This window comes from Leptodactylus fuscus, chromosome 5, assembly GCF_031893055.1.
Source record: "Leptodactylus fuscus isolate aLepFus1 chromosome 5, aLepFus1.hap2, whole genome shotgun sequence".
In the NCBI taxonomy this organism is placed as follows: domain Eukaryota; kingdom Metazoa; phylum Chordata; class Amphibia; order Anura; family Leptodactylidae; genus Leptodactylus; species Leptodactylus fuscus.
In genome coordinates, this window is record NC_134269.1 from 115,649,644 (window position 1) to 115,663,476 (window position 13,833).

Sequence of the window (13,833 nt, forward strand, 5' to 3'; positions counted from 1 at the left end):
TATTAAATTTAAAAAAAATTAAATGTGAAAAACACACTTTTTCCCTCCTCTTATGTTTATATTTTCCCGGACATAAAAAAAAAAAAAAAAAATTACAGCATGTAAAAATAACATAAAAATAAAGTCCTGTGTGTCACAGAGAAAAGACACAGAAATTAGTTGAATAACAGAAATGATAAAAATGTTACAGCCCTCAAAACCGCAAATAAAAAAAAAAAAAAACTGTCTGGTCCGGAGCCACAAATTGGCCCAGTACTGAAGTGGTTAATTTGTTTTGTCTGCAAAGTAAAAAGAGCTATAAGTAAATGTGTGTCCAAATGTTTTTTCGAACATAGGGTATGCAACATATTCCACTCTTTGCTGCATATGTACATATACAGTATGGTTGAACAGCGAGCTTCTTCCCAGAAGAAATAAGCTAGCCCTGGCTGTTTGACAAGATTCTACTTTGAGTAGTCAGTTGAAATGAAATCAATCTACTTATTCCGCATGTATCTGATTACTTTTATAATCAGAGTTTTTTGTAACGTTTGAAGTCCGGGACTATTAATCATTATTGAATGAAAGCGTGCTGGCATGTCATTAAGTGCTGCGGTCGCTGGCATTAGTTTAGGTGAATGCACTACTGCCAGAATCTTTCTAAGTGAGACATCAATCATACACTCTCAGATGAGGTGTTAGAAACTGCAGCCGAGCCGCACTACTAAACTAATTTCTATGGAGAAAACAACATTGATTTTCCTTTCCCTACGATGTATGATTTTTTTTTGTTGTTGTTGCTTTTGTTATTAAGCTAAACTACAGATAGGAAAAGCTCACAGTTGGCATCTAATGTCTGCTGCTAAAGAGCATTAGAGAAAAGTCTATCAAACCTGGCCTCCAATGGACACCATAGTGATGTTGTGTAGGCAGTTGGGCTTTTTAATAGATGAATTTGCATTGCAAATAAAATAGTTGTAAAGCAAAGTAATATTTGTGATATAGCATCTAACATTACTTATCTGTATAAAATAATCAGTCTATAATGTGATCTTAAAGGGGTTGGCCACTTTCAGACCATTATTGAGAGTCCAATATATTTTCTGTATAAATTCCTCATGATTTTCTAGATCTCCAGTTGCTGTCATTCATTCTGCTACTTGTAGTGGATACAATTCTGATCATGGTCATGTGATTTACGGTTCATGGTCATGTGATGTGCACACAAGTGCACAGCTCCTTACCAGGCAGATGTCTGATTACAGTGCTGTATAATGAACTGTGCACCTGTGTGTTTATCACATGACTATGGACTGTATATCACATGACCATGGGCAGAAAGTATATTTGAAAAACATTATATGAAAACATTTGTCTCTCAATATTGGTCTAAAAGTGGCCAACTCCTTTAATTACAATTTTCCTATGTTTTAATGAGGTGCTTAGGATGTCCTCTTCAATTAATTTGACAGCAATGTGCTGATTTACCTGAGTTATTTTGTGTGGAGCAGATTTTTTCATCATTTATTAGAATATGAAAACAAAAGTTTGAGGCAGTTGTGGAAGAAATGCTGCAAAGTAACTGATTTCAGCAATAGAAATTTGCTGTCACGCCTTCCTCTTCTTTCTTCTTCCAGCCATGTCCTCCTGTCTTCGCTCTTCCACGCCTTGATCTTCTTTTCTTCTGGTGGGTTGTGTGCAAATCCCGCGTGTGCGCAGTATCAATCCCTCTGGAGCGCTACTGTGCAAGCTCCAGCACCATTCTTGTTCTGTTCTACGCTTGCGAACTTCTTCATTCCGGAAGAAAAGCAGATCAAGGCGTGGAAGAGCGAGGAAAGGAGGACGTCTCTGGAAGAAGAAAGAAGAGGAAGGCGTGACAGCAAGATGATGTCCACCAGTGCACAAACCACCCACTGTGCACGAGTAAGTGTGATTTTATAATCTGTTTTAGGGTATTATTTAAAAACAGGGGGAGCTTTTAAAATAAGATTAGTGGGGGGCTAATGTGAGGCTCATACGGCATAATTTTGCTGATAGAGCCCCTTTAAAGAAATCCGTGCACACATCACAAAAATACCTCCATTCAGTGATATGTGATGGTTTTTGTCAGTTCAATTTCTTGTAATAAATCTGACACATGCGATCATAGTCTTCCAGAAGTAATATTTTGGTCACAAAGGTTCAAACCTTTCCAGTCATTTTATATTAAAACCTAAGGTATTAGTATAATAAATTCCTATCAGTAGTATTTCCTTGAAATGTAGTACAAACCTATAAATCAGAGCTGTTGGCCTGTTTCCTTGACCCATACGGTACATTCTTAAGTTAGGCTGACAGTTCAGTAACAGCCTTTGTAATGTAATGCTCCAAGGCATTTTGGAAAGAAACTTGTGCAGCTTGTCCTAGAATGATGGTGATGTGATTCTCCTGGAAGAAAAATGCAGACTTTCTAGGGTTACTTGTATTAAGTGCTAGCAAATATAATCATTGGATCTCAGTATTGTTTGTGTAGGAAAATGTCTATGAATAATTAATGATATCTGCTATTTAAGAACATATATATTTTCCTAACATTTAATTCAAGGTTAAATATAGTGTAATAATTCTTCACTAATTTGACTAAAAACAACAACAAAAAATAACCTGTCTCAGTTCCTGTGCTCTCATTGTCACTGGAATTGCTTTAGCATGCTTCCCTGGATTATTTAGAAAACTTTTATTGTATCCGTGGAAGATTTTTCCAGTAAATCTTTGCATTTCAATTCTATTGTCAGGGTTAATTTTTCTTTCTGCTGACCTGTGTACAGATCTAGAAAATAGTCAGAAATTGAAACGTTTAGTATATTAGACTGTCTATCGATCTATTCATCCCAAACCACTACCTGCACCAAAGTGTTAATTTACTCACTAAGTATCTATAAGTAAGAATTATAAGAAGGGAAAGAAATTTAGTTTGTCCAATTAGAGTGCATGTTCCATATTTTCGGTCACAATGGATTTGGGGTCCCCAATCTAATTAAATATTTCTACACATGATAGCTTTGTCTAATAGTTTTAAAACATCCCTCCAGGAGATAGAATCTGAAAAAGTAAATTTCCAAAAATCATAGCTTAAAAAAAAGTTAGGTTTTATTTAATTTAAAGCGTAACTAAACTTTTGGAGAATTTTTTTTTTTTTTTGGGGGGGGGGTCATAATTGTGCCATAAATTTTGAATCCTCTCTGCATTTTTTCACTCTTTCCCTTGTTTCTGTATTGAGAACTTGTTTCCACCTAGAGCTGTAATGTTCTCTAAATTATTTCCAGAGGTTTCACTGTTTGAAAACACAGTCGGGATTGTGATTTTTAGATCATAAATGTTATATAGCTGTATAGAAGTAGCCTAATCCTGAATCTCTGGTAATGATTCAGATAACACTGCAAACTAAGTGTCATATGAAAGAAGAGAACCTCCTCTTTCATATGACATCAAAAGCAAGTTTTTACATTGATGTTGTCAGAGATATAACTGTTTGAAGTGATTTCCCCTCCCCCATTTTCTCAACATATTACCAAGACCCTACACCATACACAGTAACATTCAGTGAGAGGCAGAAACAGCTCTCAATACAAGGGGAAAGAGCAAAGAAATGAAGGATTTCACAGAAAGGATCCAAAACATAGTAATAAAGTATATTATAAAATGTATTAATGACATAATGACACAAATACTGCCAGAAATTAAAGGCTGTCTTAAAGTTTAGTTACACTTTAAGCAGGTGTGTGTATATATATATATATATATATATATATATATATATATATATATATATATATATATATATGAATATAAATAATATGTCAGGATCTGGGGTCTGCCCGGCTAGGCTCTAACTAAACATAAAATAGGTTACCTCACCTATAATAGCAGAAATGAAAAGCCAGTTGAATAATTCAGGACACAGCTCCAAAAAAACAACCTCTCTGTTTGGCACTCCAGCTAAGCTCTGCCAAAGTCTGCTGCTGGAGCTGACTTCTTAATCCTCCATGACGAGGAGACTCTCTGCAGCTGCGTCGCTGCTGGAAAATCCCCAAAGTGTGAACTGGAGGGGGGTGGAATGACAGGTCCCACTACCAAGCTACCTGCCATTCCTAAAAATCCAGCCCAGTAACTGGAACTCTGAAATAATCCTCTGCAGACAATAGTTATCTGCTGAGAAATGTTCTTTCTGGAGTTTTCTCATCTCACCCACCTGAGTAGTCTGGGTGAGACGTACATGCCCTACATTACCTGACCAGCCATCGGATCACAATATATATATATATATATATATATATATATATATATATATATATATATATATAATTAGCTTTTTCTAAGTTTACATTCACTTCAAAATATAGTGAAATGAATTAATGCCTTACATTGCAATTCTTGAATAACGGTTTTCTGTGGAACCTTCCAAAATAAAATACTTGTTAGCCAACTTAAGGCTAAGGCCTTGTTCACATCTGCGTTCAGTATTCTGTTCAGGGAGTTCACTTAGGGACCCCCCCAAATGGAATACTGAATGCATTAAAAAGTGGTGAGCAGAGAAACCACCCGGACTCCATAGACTATAATGGGGTTGTGTGTTTTCCTTGCAGTGTCCGCACGAATCGTGCAGAGAGAAAAATGGTGCTTGCAGTAATTTTCTCTCCACATGATTCATGTGGACACCACACGGACTCCCTGAATGGAATACCGAACAAAGATATGAACTAGGCCTAAGGCCCAAAGTTACGGAAAATCTGTTTTGTTTTGTTTTTTGTTGTTGTTGTTGCAGATTTTGAGCCAGCCAGGAATAGATTGAGCAGGAGGGAAAAATCTAAGAGCTTCCTAGATATTTCCTGTTCCTTCAGTAGCCACTACTAGACTAAAAAAAAAAAAAAAAAAAAAAAAAAAGAGAGTTGATAACAACTAAACATGTAAAGGTGCACGATCAAATGAAATGACATGAATTTCATATTTATATAGTGCAAATATGCAAAAAAAATCCAAAGTGGACTGTGCCAGCTGACAAGTCAAATGTAGCAGCAATATAAAGTAACAATACCCTGTTCAGCTTCAGTTAAAGATAGATATACCAGCAAAATAAAATGCTTTTATCTGGCCCACACTATGTAAGGGGTATATTCCCCAGATGAAAATAAATAGCATCACAATATGTAAAAAAATACAAGTATTACCAATATAGCAGCCACGACTTTTGACAAGTGTCTCCGTCACATTATAAATAATTTTATACTTGAATTAGAATTATCTTTAATTTCTCTTTGCTTACGGATCAGAAAACAGAGCTCCTTATTGGCTGACTTGTATCTGGATCTCTGGAACCTTTTTAGATTTAATTTGCTCTTAGATATATATTTATTTAGCGTGGGGAAACTTGTTATTATGCATTTTGTGTAAAGTCAAATGAAGTTACTTTTGGAGGTCAGTTTTTTTAAATATATATTGATGCTAGTGCCATCTTCTGAATCAGATGACTGCATTGTACTGAGTAAAACCGTAATATGTTGCCCCACCAAAACAGAGGTTCTCTCTTAGGGAGAGGAATGAAAGAGCCAAGCCGCCAGACTGTTGGAACTCCTTTTTGTTGCTTTGTAAGCGGGGCATAAATCCCTTTATGTAAGCCAAACCTGATTTATTTCAAGTTCAGTAACACAAATATTCCAGTATGAGATACTCAAAGTCACTGTTTGGGGGCCACACGGTGGCTCAGTGGTTAGCACTGCAGCCTTGCAGCGCTGGAGTCCTGGTGTTCAAATCCCGCCATGGGCAAAAAATCATCTGCAAGGAGTTTGTATGTTCTCCCCGTGTTTGCATGGATTTCCATCCCATATTCCAAAAAAAGACATACTGATAGGGAAAAATGTACATTGTGAGCTCTATGTGGGGCTCACAATCTACATAAAAAAAAAAATTTAAAAAAAAGTCACTGTTTGAGGAGTTTGGAACTAATTTTGATGTGACCTCAAAATTGGCTCCAAATTTCACCTGGAATCCTCCATTCATTTCAATGTGATGCAGATGCTCAAATAGCGGAAAAAAATAAGTGTCATGCTGAAGCTTCGGGTGGATTCAACCTAACAACTCCCATTGAAATGAATGGGAGACAGAAAAATAGCACTTGGCTGGCACAGAATTTGATATGGGATTTGCACTTTTTCTTTAGTGTATTTCTAAGATGACAGGTTATCAACTAATGAAGTGTAAGTAGACAATGTGTATTTTAGACATGAATAATCATTTCTTCTAATGGATACATCTTAATATGTGATAATACATCCATACGTACAAAGATATATTGTTTTTATTTATGCCTTCGTTACACACAATTTACATGTACGAATGATGCACAACTGATACACAAGTCTTTCATCTTTTCTTATGAAAATTCCTCATCTTCCTATTCAGAGCAAGTGCCACCCAGACCTGGTTTCAGATCGGATCCTGCTGGCAAGTATTCATAGTCCTCATTGTCCTGTGTAATGTGTCCATTGTTTTGTGTCCTTGTGGAAATACATACTGTAACCACTTCTCTGGAACAAATAAAGCGTCTGTCAATGTCTCATCTTGTCTTGGTTAATAACATGTCACTAAATACCAGCTCATTTTGTGAATTTAGACTTCCCCCACCCCCCTTATTTTTTAAGTTACACTAACATCTGTATCACCTAAATATTCACAAAGAAGCCAAACCTCTTCTGAAGAACTGAAAAGTTAAGGAGGGTCCGAAAATAACAGATACATGGATTATGTGAAAGCAGACAGAAGGGGCTACATCTGTACCAGTCATTCCAGAGCCATTTAAGGCTCCATGCACCCAACCTTGTGCTTTGTCCATCTGCTTACTGTGATTTTAATGGTTAGCTCACTGTCCCATTATTTTCTATGGCCCCATACACACTGCCATAAATTACCACACATCTGTGTAATGAGAACTTGAGCCCAGGGCAAAACTCAGGACAGGTTCTGCAGTTCCAAATATGAATATGAGATTACTTTGTTCTCCTGTGGTTTAATTTTTGGTGGTTACCTTTAAGAACTGGTTAAGAGCTAAGCTATTCTCACATTAATACATTAGAAACAGCACAGCAACATGGTATCTCTGTTAGACAGTCATTAAATGAGGATAAAAAGGCATGCTATGCTGTAAAAAAAAACAAAAAAAAAAAAACCTAAAAACTTAATGTAGACATGTCTGTGCCAGTGAATACATGCTTGAGATAGTGTGACAGAGCATCAAGCATGTCATCACTCAACAATGCCAAATGTATAATTACATTAGTTAAATAAGTGCATACACTTTGTCAGATACATAAAGCGATCATTTATAGCATAGCGTACTATCGTACAGGTACTGGAACCATATGATTGATTTCATAGAAGTATGTTTCCGCCATAAGCAATTGATTTTGAGATGCTTTCAATGCTACAGATGGAAACGTCTATCTTGTAGTAAATCACTGAGTACATAGTGCAGCTTATTTCACAGTCAGCCGGCAAAACTTCACACCAGAGGTTATTTATAGTGTTGCGTCATATTTTCTACTTGACATTAGCATTGAACTTCCCACTCTGACAATACCAGTGAGAATAAAACATGATCTTTATTATGCCGCTTCTGTTTTAAGTATGTCTGACAGTGAACATTTCAGTTATCATGAGACTAACCTTCCCTTCGTAGCATGTAATATGATTAATGTGGTAAATAACATTATCTCTGTTACTTTAGCATGGTCCTTTAGTGTTTGCCTTTCATTTGTTATGTTGTGATCCATGTCGAAATTAATAATAGCCATGAGCCATTCATCATTACTACACAATAAGGCTAATTTCTGAATATTGTGTATTCAGTGCTGGTTCCATCTGCACTCATGTTATCGTCATTACTAATATTATTTCTATTTTTATTAAAGCCTATCTTATTCATGTCCCAACAGGACCGGATTATAAGGAATTGGATGTTCACCTTCGACGGCAAGAGTCAGGATTTGGTTTTAGAATACTTGGAGGAGATGAACCTGGCCAGCCTGTAAGTTCTTTGCACTTGACTGTACACCATGGATGCTCCAATGGTTGCTGAAATGTTGTTTACAAAATTCTCTAGTTATATTTGTACTTGTCTGTTGCAAATGCTGGGACTGCATGAAAACTTACTGTATGAGCTTTTTACAACTATTTTAATAGTTATATTGTGCAATTATTTTTTTTTTAATAATGTAATATGTATCTATTATTTTGTCATAGATATATTTTGTCAAAAGGTTCTTCAAGTTAATCTCTAGTGAACAAAAGTCCTGACTTTTTTTTCATATCACAGAAAGATACCTTGTTCAAAGCTGCATCTATAACCCAAGTTACTGTATAGCCACATAGAAGTCAATATTGCTTGCCTATTTCTTTGGACTCAGACTGATATGCATAGTTGGTATAGTAACTGCTTGTCACCAAAATATATGTGCGTGTGTGTAGCAGTCAGCTGGACGGGGACTCGCTATGTCACCCATGGACTGTGACATTGGTGACAGCCGGCCTAGGGCCAAGAGACAGCACTGCATGGCACCAGGGTTCGGCTGAAAAAGTAGTTCAGAAACAAGCAAGAGGTCAGTGGCATGCAGAATTTGTGCATTGTCAGAAAAGCAGATAGTCAGAGCAGGCAACTCGGGTGCAGTAGTCATAGACAAGCCAAGGTCAGAGACAGTTATCAGGCAGAGCAGAGACTAGCAGGCAGGGACTTAGTCAGAAAACTGGCCATGAGGCACAAGTGTATCAGATATGCAGAAGCACATCAAAGCACCTTCTTAAGATCTATGAAGATGAGTCCTTTTTCATCAGGCACCTCCCTGGGGAGGAAGATGCCTGGAATAGCCCAAAGATGCTGAAGATTCACTAGGAACATACTGCAAGGATTAGAGCTTCTTAAAGGAACAGCGCAGCCTACAGCTTAAAAGAGTAGTGTGGAATAGAGAGAGATAATGTTAGACATGTTACATAAACAACCTCATTATTATATACTATATAACATATGTTTTCAGTGGTAAAGAAGAAAATGTGCCACTCCACAACTTCCCATTAAATACTTTTGCTTACTACTGTAACAGAACAGATATTGATAAGATGAAATGGATGTGACTTGTTGTTCCACTATTCCATATAGCAGCACAGTAGGGCAGCTTTATGAAGACTGGCATTACTCACGCCAGTCGTCTTAGCTCCAGGGCTTGTGGAAGGTGCACCTTATATATGATGAAGGGCGCATCTTCTTATAAATGAGGTGCACCATTCTTCTGCAGGTGCTCCTTGAGGGAAAATGTGTGCCAGCTGGCAGCAAATATGTTGATCCTTTTCATGCCATGTACACAAAGAAACTAATAAATCAGGGCTAGTGTTTCAGTGGTGGAGGGAGCAAGGATCTCAGATTCCTAACTTGGACTCTCCAATAGCATTGAAAGAAAAAGACCAAAATTCATAATTCAAATTATATCATTGCTTATTCCATCCTCAAAACCATTATGGGCAACATTTTGATCCTTCCAGATGTTAAGCTTGATGATGTTATATATGATGATGATGATGATGTTATTATAAGATTTTCATCTCACAACTTGGAGCACCATTAAAGGGATCCTATTATTCAATCACTTTTTTTTTTTTCTCCCTAACACATCGGAATAGCCTTAAGAAAGGCTATTCTTCTCCTACCTTTCGTTGTCTTCTCCGCTCCACCGTTCGCCTAAAATCCCGTTTTTTCCTCAGTATGTAAATGAGTTCTTTCCCAGCACTGGGGGCGGGCCTCAGCGCTCAAACTACACTGGGGGCGTCCCCAATGATGCGAGAGAACTCTCCAGTGCCGCCTCCATCATCTTCTGGAATAAGATCTTCACCGCGCCTTCTTCCGAAATTGTATATTCGCCTTTCTGTAGCCCCCTGCCATAATTTATTTTTCAGGCAGTTCTGCTCAGGTTGCCTACAGTACTATTTGAGCACTGAAGCGGTAATGCTATCTGTTATAGGGCTAAAATACCGCCCCATCTTAGACGCACTTATTTCAGTGCGTCCTACTCAGTCAACAGGAAGCAGATAAAGAGTATACAGATCACGGAGCTTCAGGACATAAAACAGTAATCACAAGAAGGAAAATTGTATGAATACGAAAAACTGAGTTATGTACCATCTGTGCACTGCAGGGTAATGGTGGAGAGACATTGTATAGCAAATGGAGACAGACTTTAATCTTTACTGCGGGCTTTACAAATGGACGGTACAGACATGGTGAAATGTTGTGGAAAACTGTAGCATTATGATTCTAAATACAATCTAAAATGTTAAACAATCAGCAGTGCAGTAAAATCTAGTGAGACTACATCCATTTAGCATTTTACTGCACCCCGACAGCCCTGCAGGTTCATCGCCGTGACAGTCAGGAGGGTGTAAATGTGTGCAGTGCAGTGGGCATGAATGTTTTCAGAATTACCTTAAAGACTCAATACAATTTGAGGCATCATTATTCCTCTAATATATGCAATGATACATTCAGCTTGGCAGCATTTCCTTTGAAGGGATCAGCTTAAAGAGTATGAATTTGAGGAGTGTGGATTAAAAGACCTATTCTGGAGTTTTATCTGTGAAATGAAAGTCCACTGGATATGTGATCTACACACCACTCTTACTGTTGAATGTATTTTGGTTCTACAGATTTCCATTTATTAGATCCAAATGCTTTATACTAAAAAGGCGGGTAGGTTGTAATCTTTGTGACTGTGCTTATAGCAATGAAGTGAATGTTGTATTTCACACTATTTTAAATGTACGGACAAATTGTTATGGTGTATTCCCTCCATCAGGGCAAAGATACCAAATAAAGTTATTATCTTTACGTCAAGTTTCCCCTCCCAGGATCAGCAAAACTCAGTAGACAATTGTATGGTACAAGACCTCCAATGTTACTGGGCATATAACAGAATGCTATGTGATATAAAAAAATTAAAAAAAAGTTTAATGTCTAACACTTGGTGAATGACTGATGTGGCTACACAATATACACAGTTATATTTCATTTAGGTGATTGTTTGGTTAGCATTTTCATAATCCAAATGATGTTTCCTATTTGAGGCTAAGGGGCTGCTACTAGGCTTTTCAGAAAAATGACAGTGATCCAGTGCCCCTAATGACAACCTCTAGAAGATTGAAACCCAGGACGGAAGAAGACACAGGAAGAGGCCTTTCCAGAAGAAGATAGAAGCGTCACTGGAGATTTCTCTCGCACTATTGGGTACACCCCCTGTGCTGTTTGAGAACTCATTTGCAAACTGAAGAAAACCCGGATTTCTACCAAACGGTGGTGCAGAGAAGACATCAAAAGGTAGAAGAATAATAGTCTTAGGCCGGGGCCCCACGTAAACGCAGCGATTTGCCCGCAGCGGAGACGTACAGTGCAGGCAAAGTGGATGGGATTCATGCGAATCCCATGCCCACTTTGCGGAAAAAAACGCAGTGCGGACACGCTGCAATTTGCAAAGCCGTTGCAGCTTTTCAAATTGCAGCATATCAATTATATCTACAGTACCACGGGCGGCTTTCCTGTAGATTTAATGTTAAGAGAAAGTCTGCAGAGGAAAACTCTGTGAACTTTCTCTTAAAAGCGCTGCGGTAGCCTTAAGGCTATTCCTACGTGTTAGGAGGAAAAAAAGGTATTCAAAGATAGGATCCCTATAAAGGGAACATACTAAGACCCCACGTAGCAGGCTGCAGAAAAACCAAAACACTGTAGGAAAGACCGCTGCTAAAATTCATAGTGGTTTTTCCACAGCATTTTTCACAGCAAGTCCAAAGAGTTTTCCTCTGCTGACTTTCTGCCCCTAATATACCTATTGGGAAGGTAGCTCAATAGAAGCAGTGATGCAGACCCAACCAGTCAGAGACAGCGACACAAATCTTGCAGCAAAACTTATAAAATAATTAAAACTTTACGTCAGGCACAGGATAAGCAAAATAAAACACAGCCTTAACTTCAGGCGAAAAGGCAAAAGAAAACCTGCTGTTCTGAACACTAATTAAACAGAAAATACTAATGGTATGTGTGGCTTACTACCAGCCACATGAATCAACCAAAACATTGTACCATAAGCAGGCTCTCAGTGTCAGGACAGACCCAGGCACTTCCTCTCGCTCCCAGGATCTGCTGTGAAGTGCAGGCTTTTATGGCCCAGTAACGAGCCTATAACCCTCACCTGGGGCTAAACCCTACTCCAGACCTACCCTGGACCACACATAAGTCAGGAATTTGGGGAAGGTATTCCGTGACCCCAGAACTCTGCCTGTCGCCTTCTCACACTATACAGAAAATGCCAGTGTTTCCATAGGTATAATTGACATGCTGCGATTTTCAAAAATGCAAGTGTTTTTGAAACCACAACTTTGTATGCTGTGGATTTTTTTCTGCAATGTGTGGAAGGGATTATCCAGAATCCCATCCACTTTGCCGGTAATATGAATAGCAGTGTTGTTTTTTTGCCAAATTGCTACATTTTCACAATGTAGGGATGCACGCCATAGATAAATATATATTATCTGTATACAATGAGCCAAGACATATGGCTTAACCTTGAGTAGTATAGCTGTCTATTTCCATTTCTTTCATAAGCATGATGTTGATAATAAAGATTTATTATTCATAAATGTGTAGTTCATTCCAGTATACCTATAAATTTAAACATAAACATTTGCGGCAAAGAATGTTACTCAAGGACCATTTTCCTTATTCTGCAAATGTTTCCCAGCATGTAAAATGTTTAAATTTATCTTTAGAGCAAAAGAAGTTCTAAAAGTATAACACTAATGCTTTGCTGGGTTTGTAATGTTTGAAGTTCCATTGTTGAAGATTTTGAGGCAGAAACATTTTAAAAAGATCTCAGCTTGGAACATACGTAAGAGAATGTTTTATCCCACACTGGCTTCAGAACTATGAGAATATGAGAACGCCTGTAATATTTTTACTGCATATTTGATGTATGATTCTTGTACAAGCTTGGCGCTGGAATCCCCAGTGTGAGAACACCATTGCCTAAATCCTGAAATGTTATACATGCTGTTTCTATGTTGTCACCTCCACTCCGAACATGGTAACTACCGCACATTTGTTGCCTTCCCTTGGTGATTTAAATGGCAGCATGGCTCTGAGTGAACACAGTGTTCATCTTACACAAATGTCCTGCTAACAAGGAACAGTATTCACACATTGTACTTTGAAATAAAGATATTTTATTATTTAGCAAAGCCTCTACCATTTCTGATAAAAATATGTAATTGATCTTTTACATGAACAGCCAAAATCAATCCCTTTCAAACAGGTATATATCTTGTAGATCTGCTAACCATTACTAAAAGAAGTGTAAAGAGATACTCAATTTGGGCAGTCCTTTATTAGGGTCCATTCACACGGATTAAACGCGTGCTCATTTTGGCAAAATACACGTGTAAAAATAAGACTCCCATTGACTTCAATGACATTTTTTTTTACACGTGTAAAAAAAAAAAAAAAAAAAAAAAACACGTCAAAATACATGTGTAAAATGTCATTGAAGTCAATGGGAGTCTTATTTTTATACGTGTATTCTTTACACATGTATTTTGCCAAAATGAGAGCGTGTTTACTCCGTGTGAATGGACCCTTAGGGTATTTTCCAGTACGTTTTTTTCTTGTAATAGGGGACCTCCCTTCACTAAAGGGATTGTACAGGATTTGGAAAAACTGTGGAGATTTGCCCAGAAACAATGTTTGTTTTGTTCATAAGCTGTATATGGTACTGCCATTCAACCCCCTTTATG

At 37.7% G+C, this 13,833-nt stretch overlaps 1 protein-coding gene across 7 annotated transcripts in view; it reads left to right on the top strand.

Moving 5' to 3' along the window:
• Positions 1-13,833, top strand: part of MAGI2 (membrane associated guanylate kinase, WW and PDZ domain containing 2) — a 674,896-nt gene that overhangs the window by 580,581 nt on the left and 80,482 nt on the right. For 5 of the 7 annotated variants that reach the window (XM_075274083.1, XM_075274084.1, XM_075274089.1 and 2 more), the window contains 2 exons: positions 6,418-6,459; positions 7,947-8,038. In XM_075274083.1, coding sequence (XP_075130184.1) covers positions 6,418-6,459; positions 7,947-8,038 — 134 coding nt within the window. The remainder of the gene's footprint in view (positions 1-6,417; positions 6,460-7,946; positions 8,039-13,833) is intronic. The other 2 variants (XM_075274085.1, XM_075274086.1) reach the window with 1 other exon arrangement.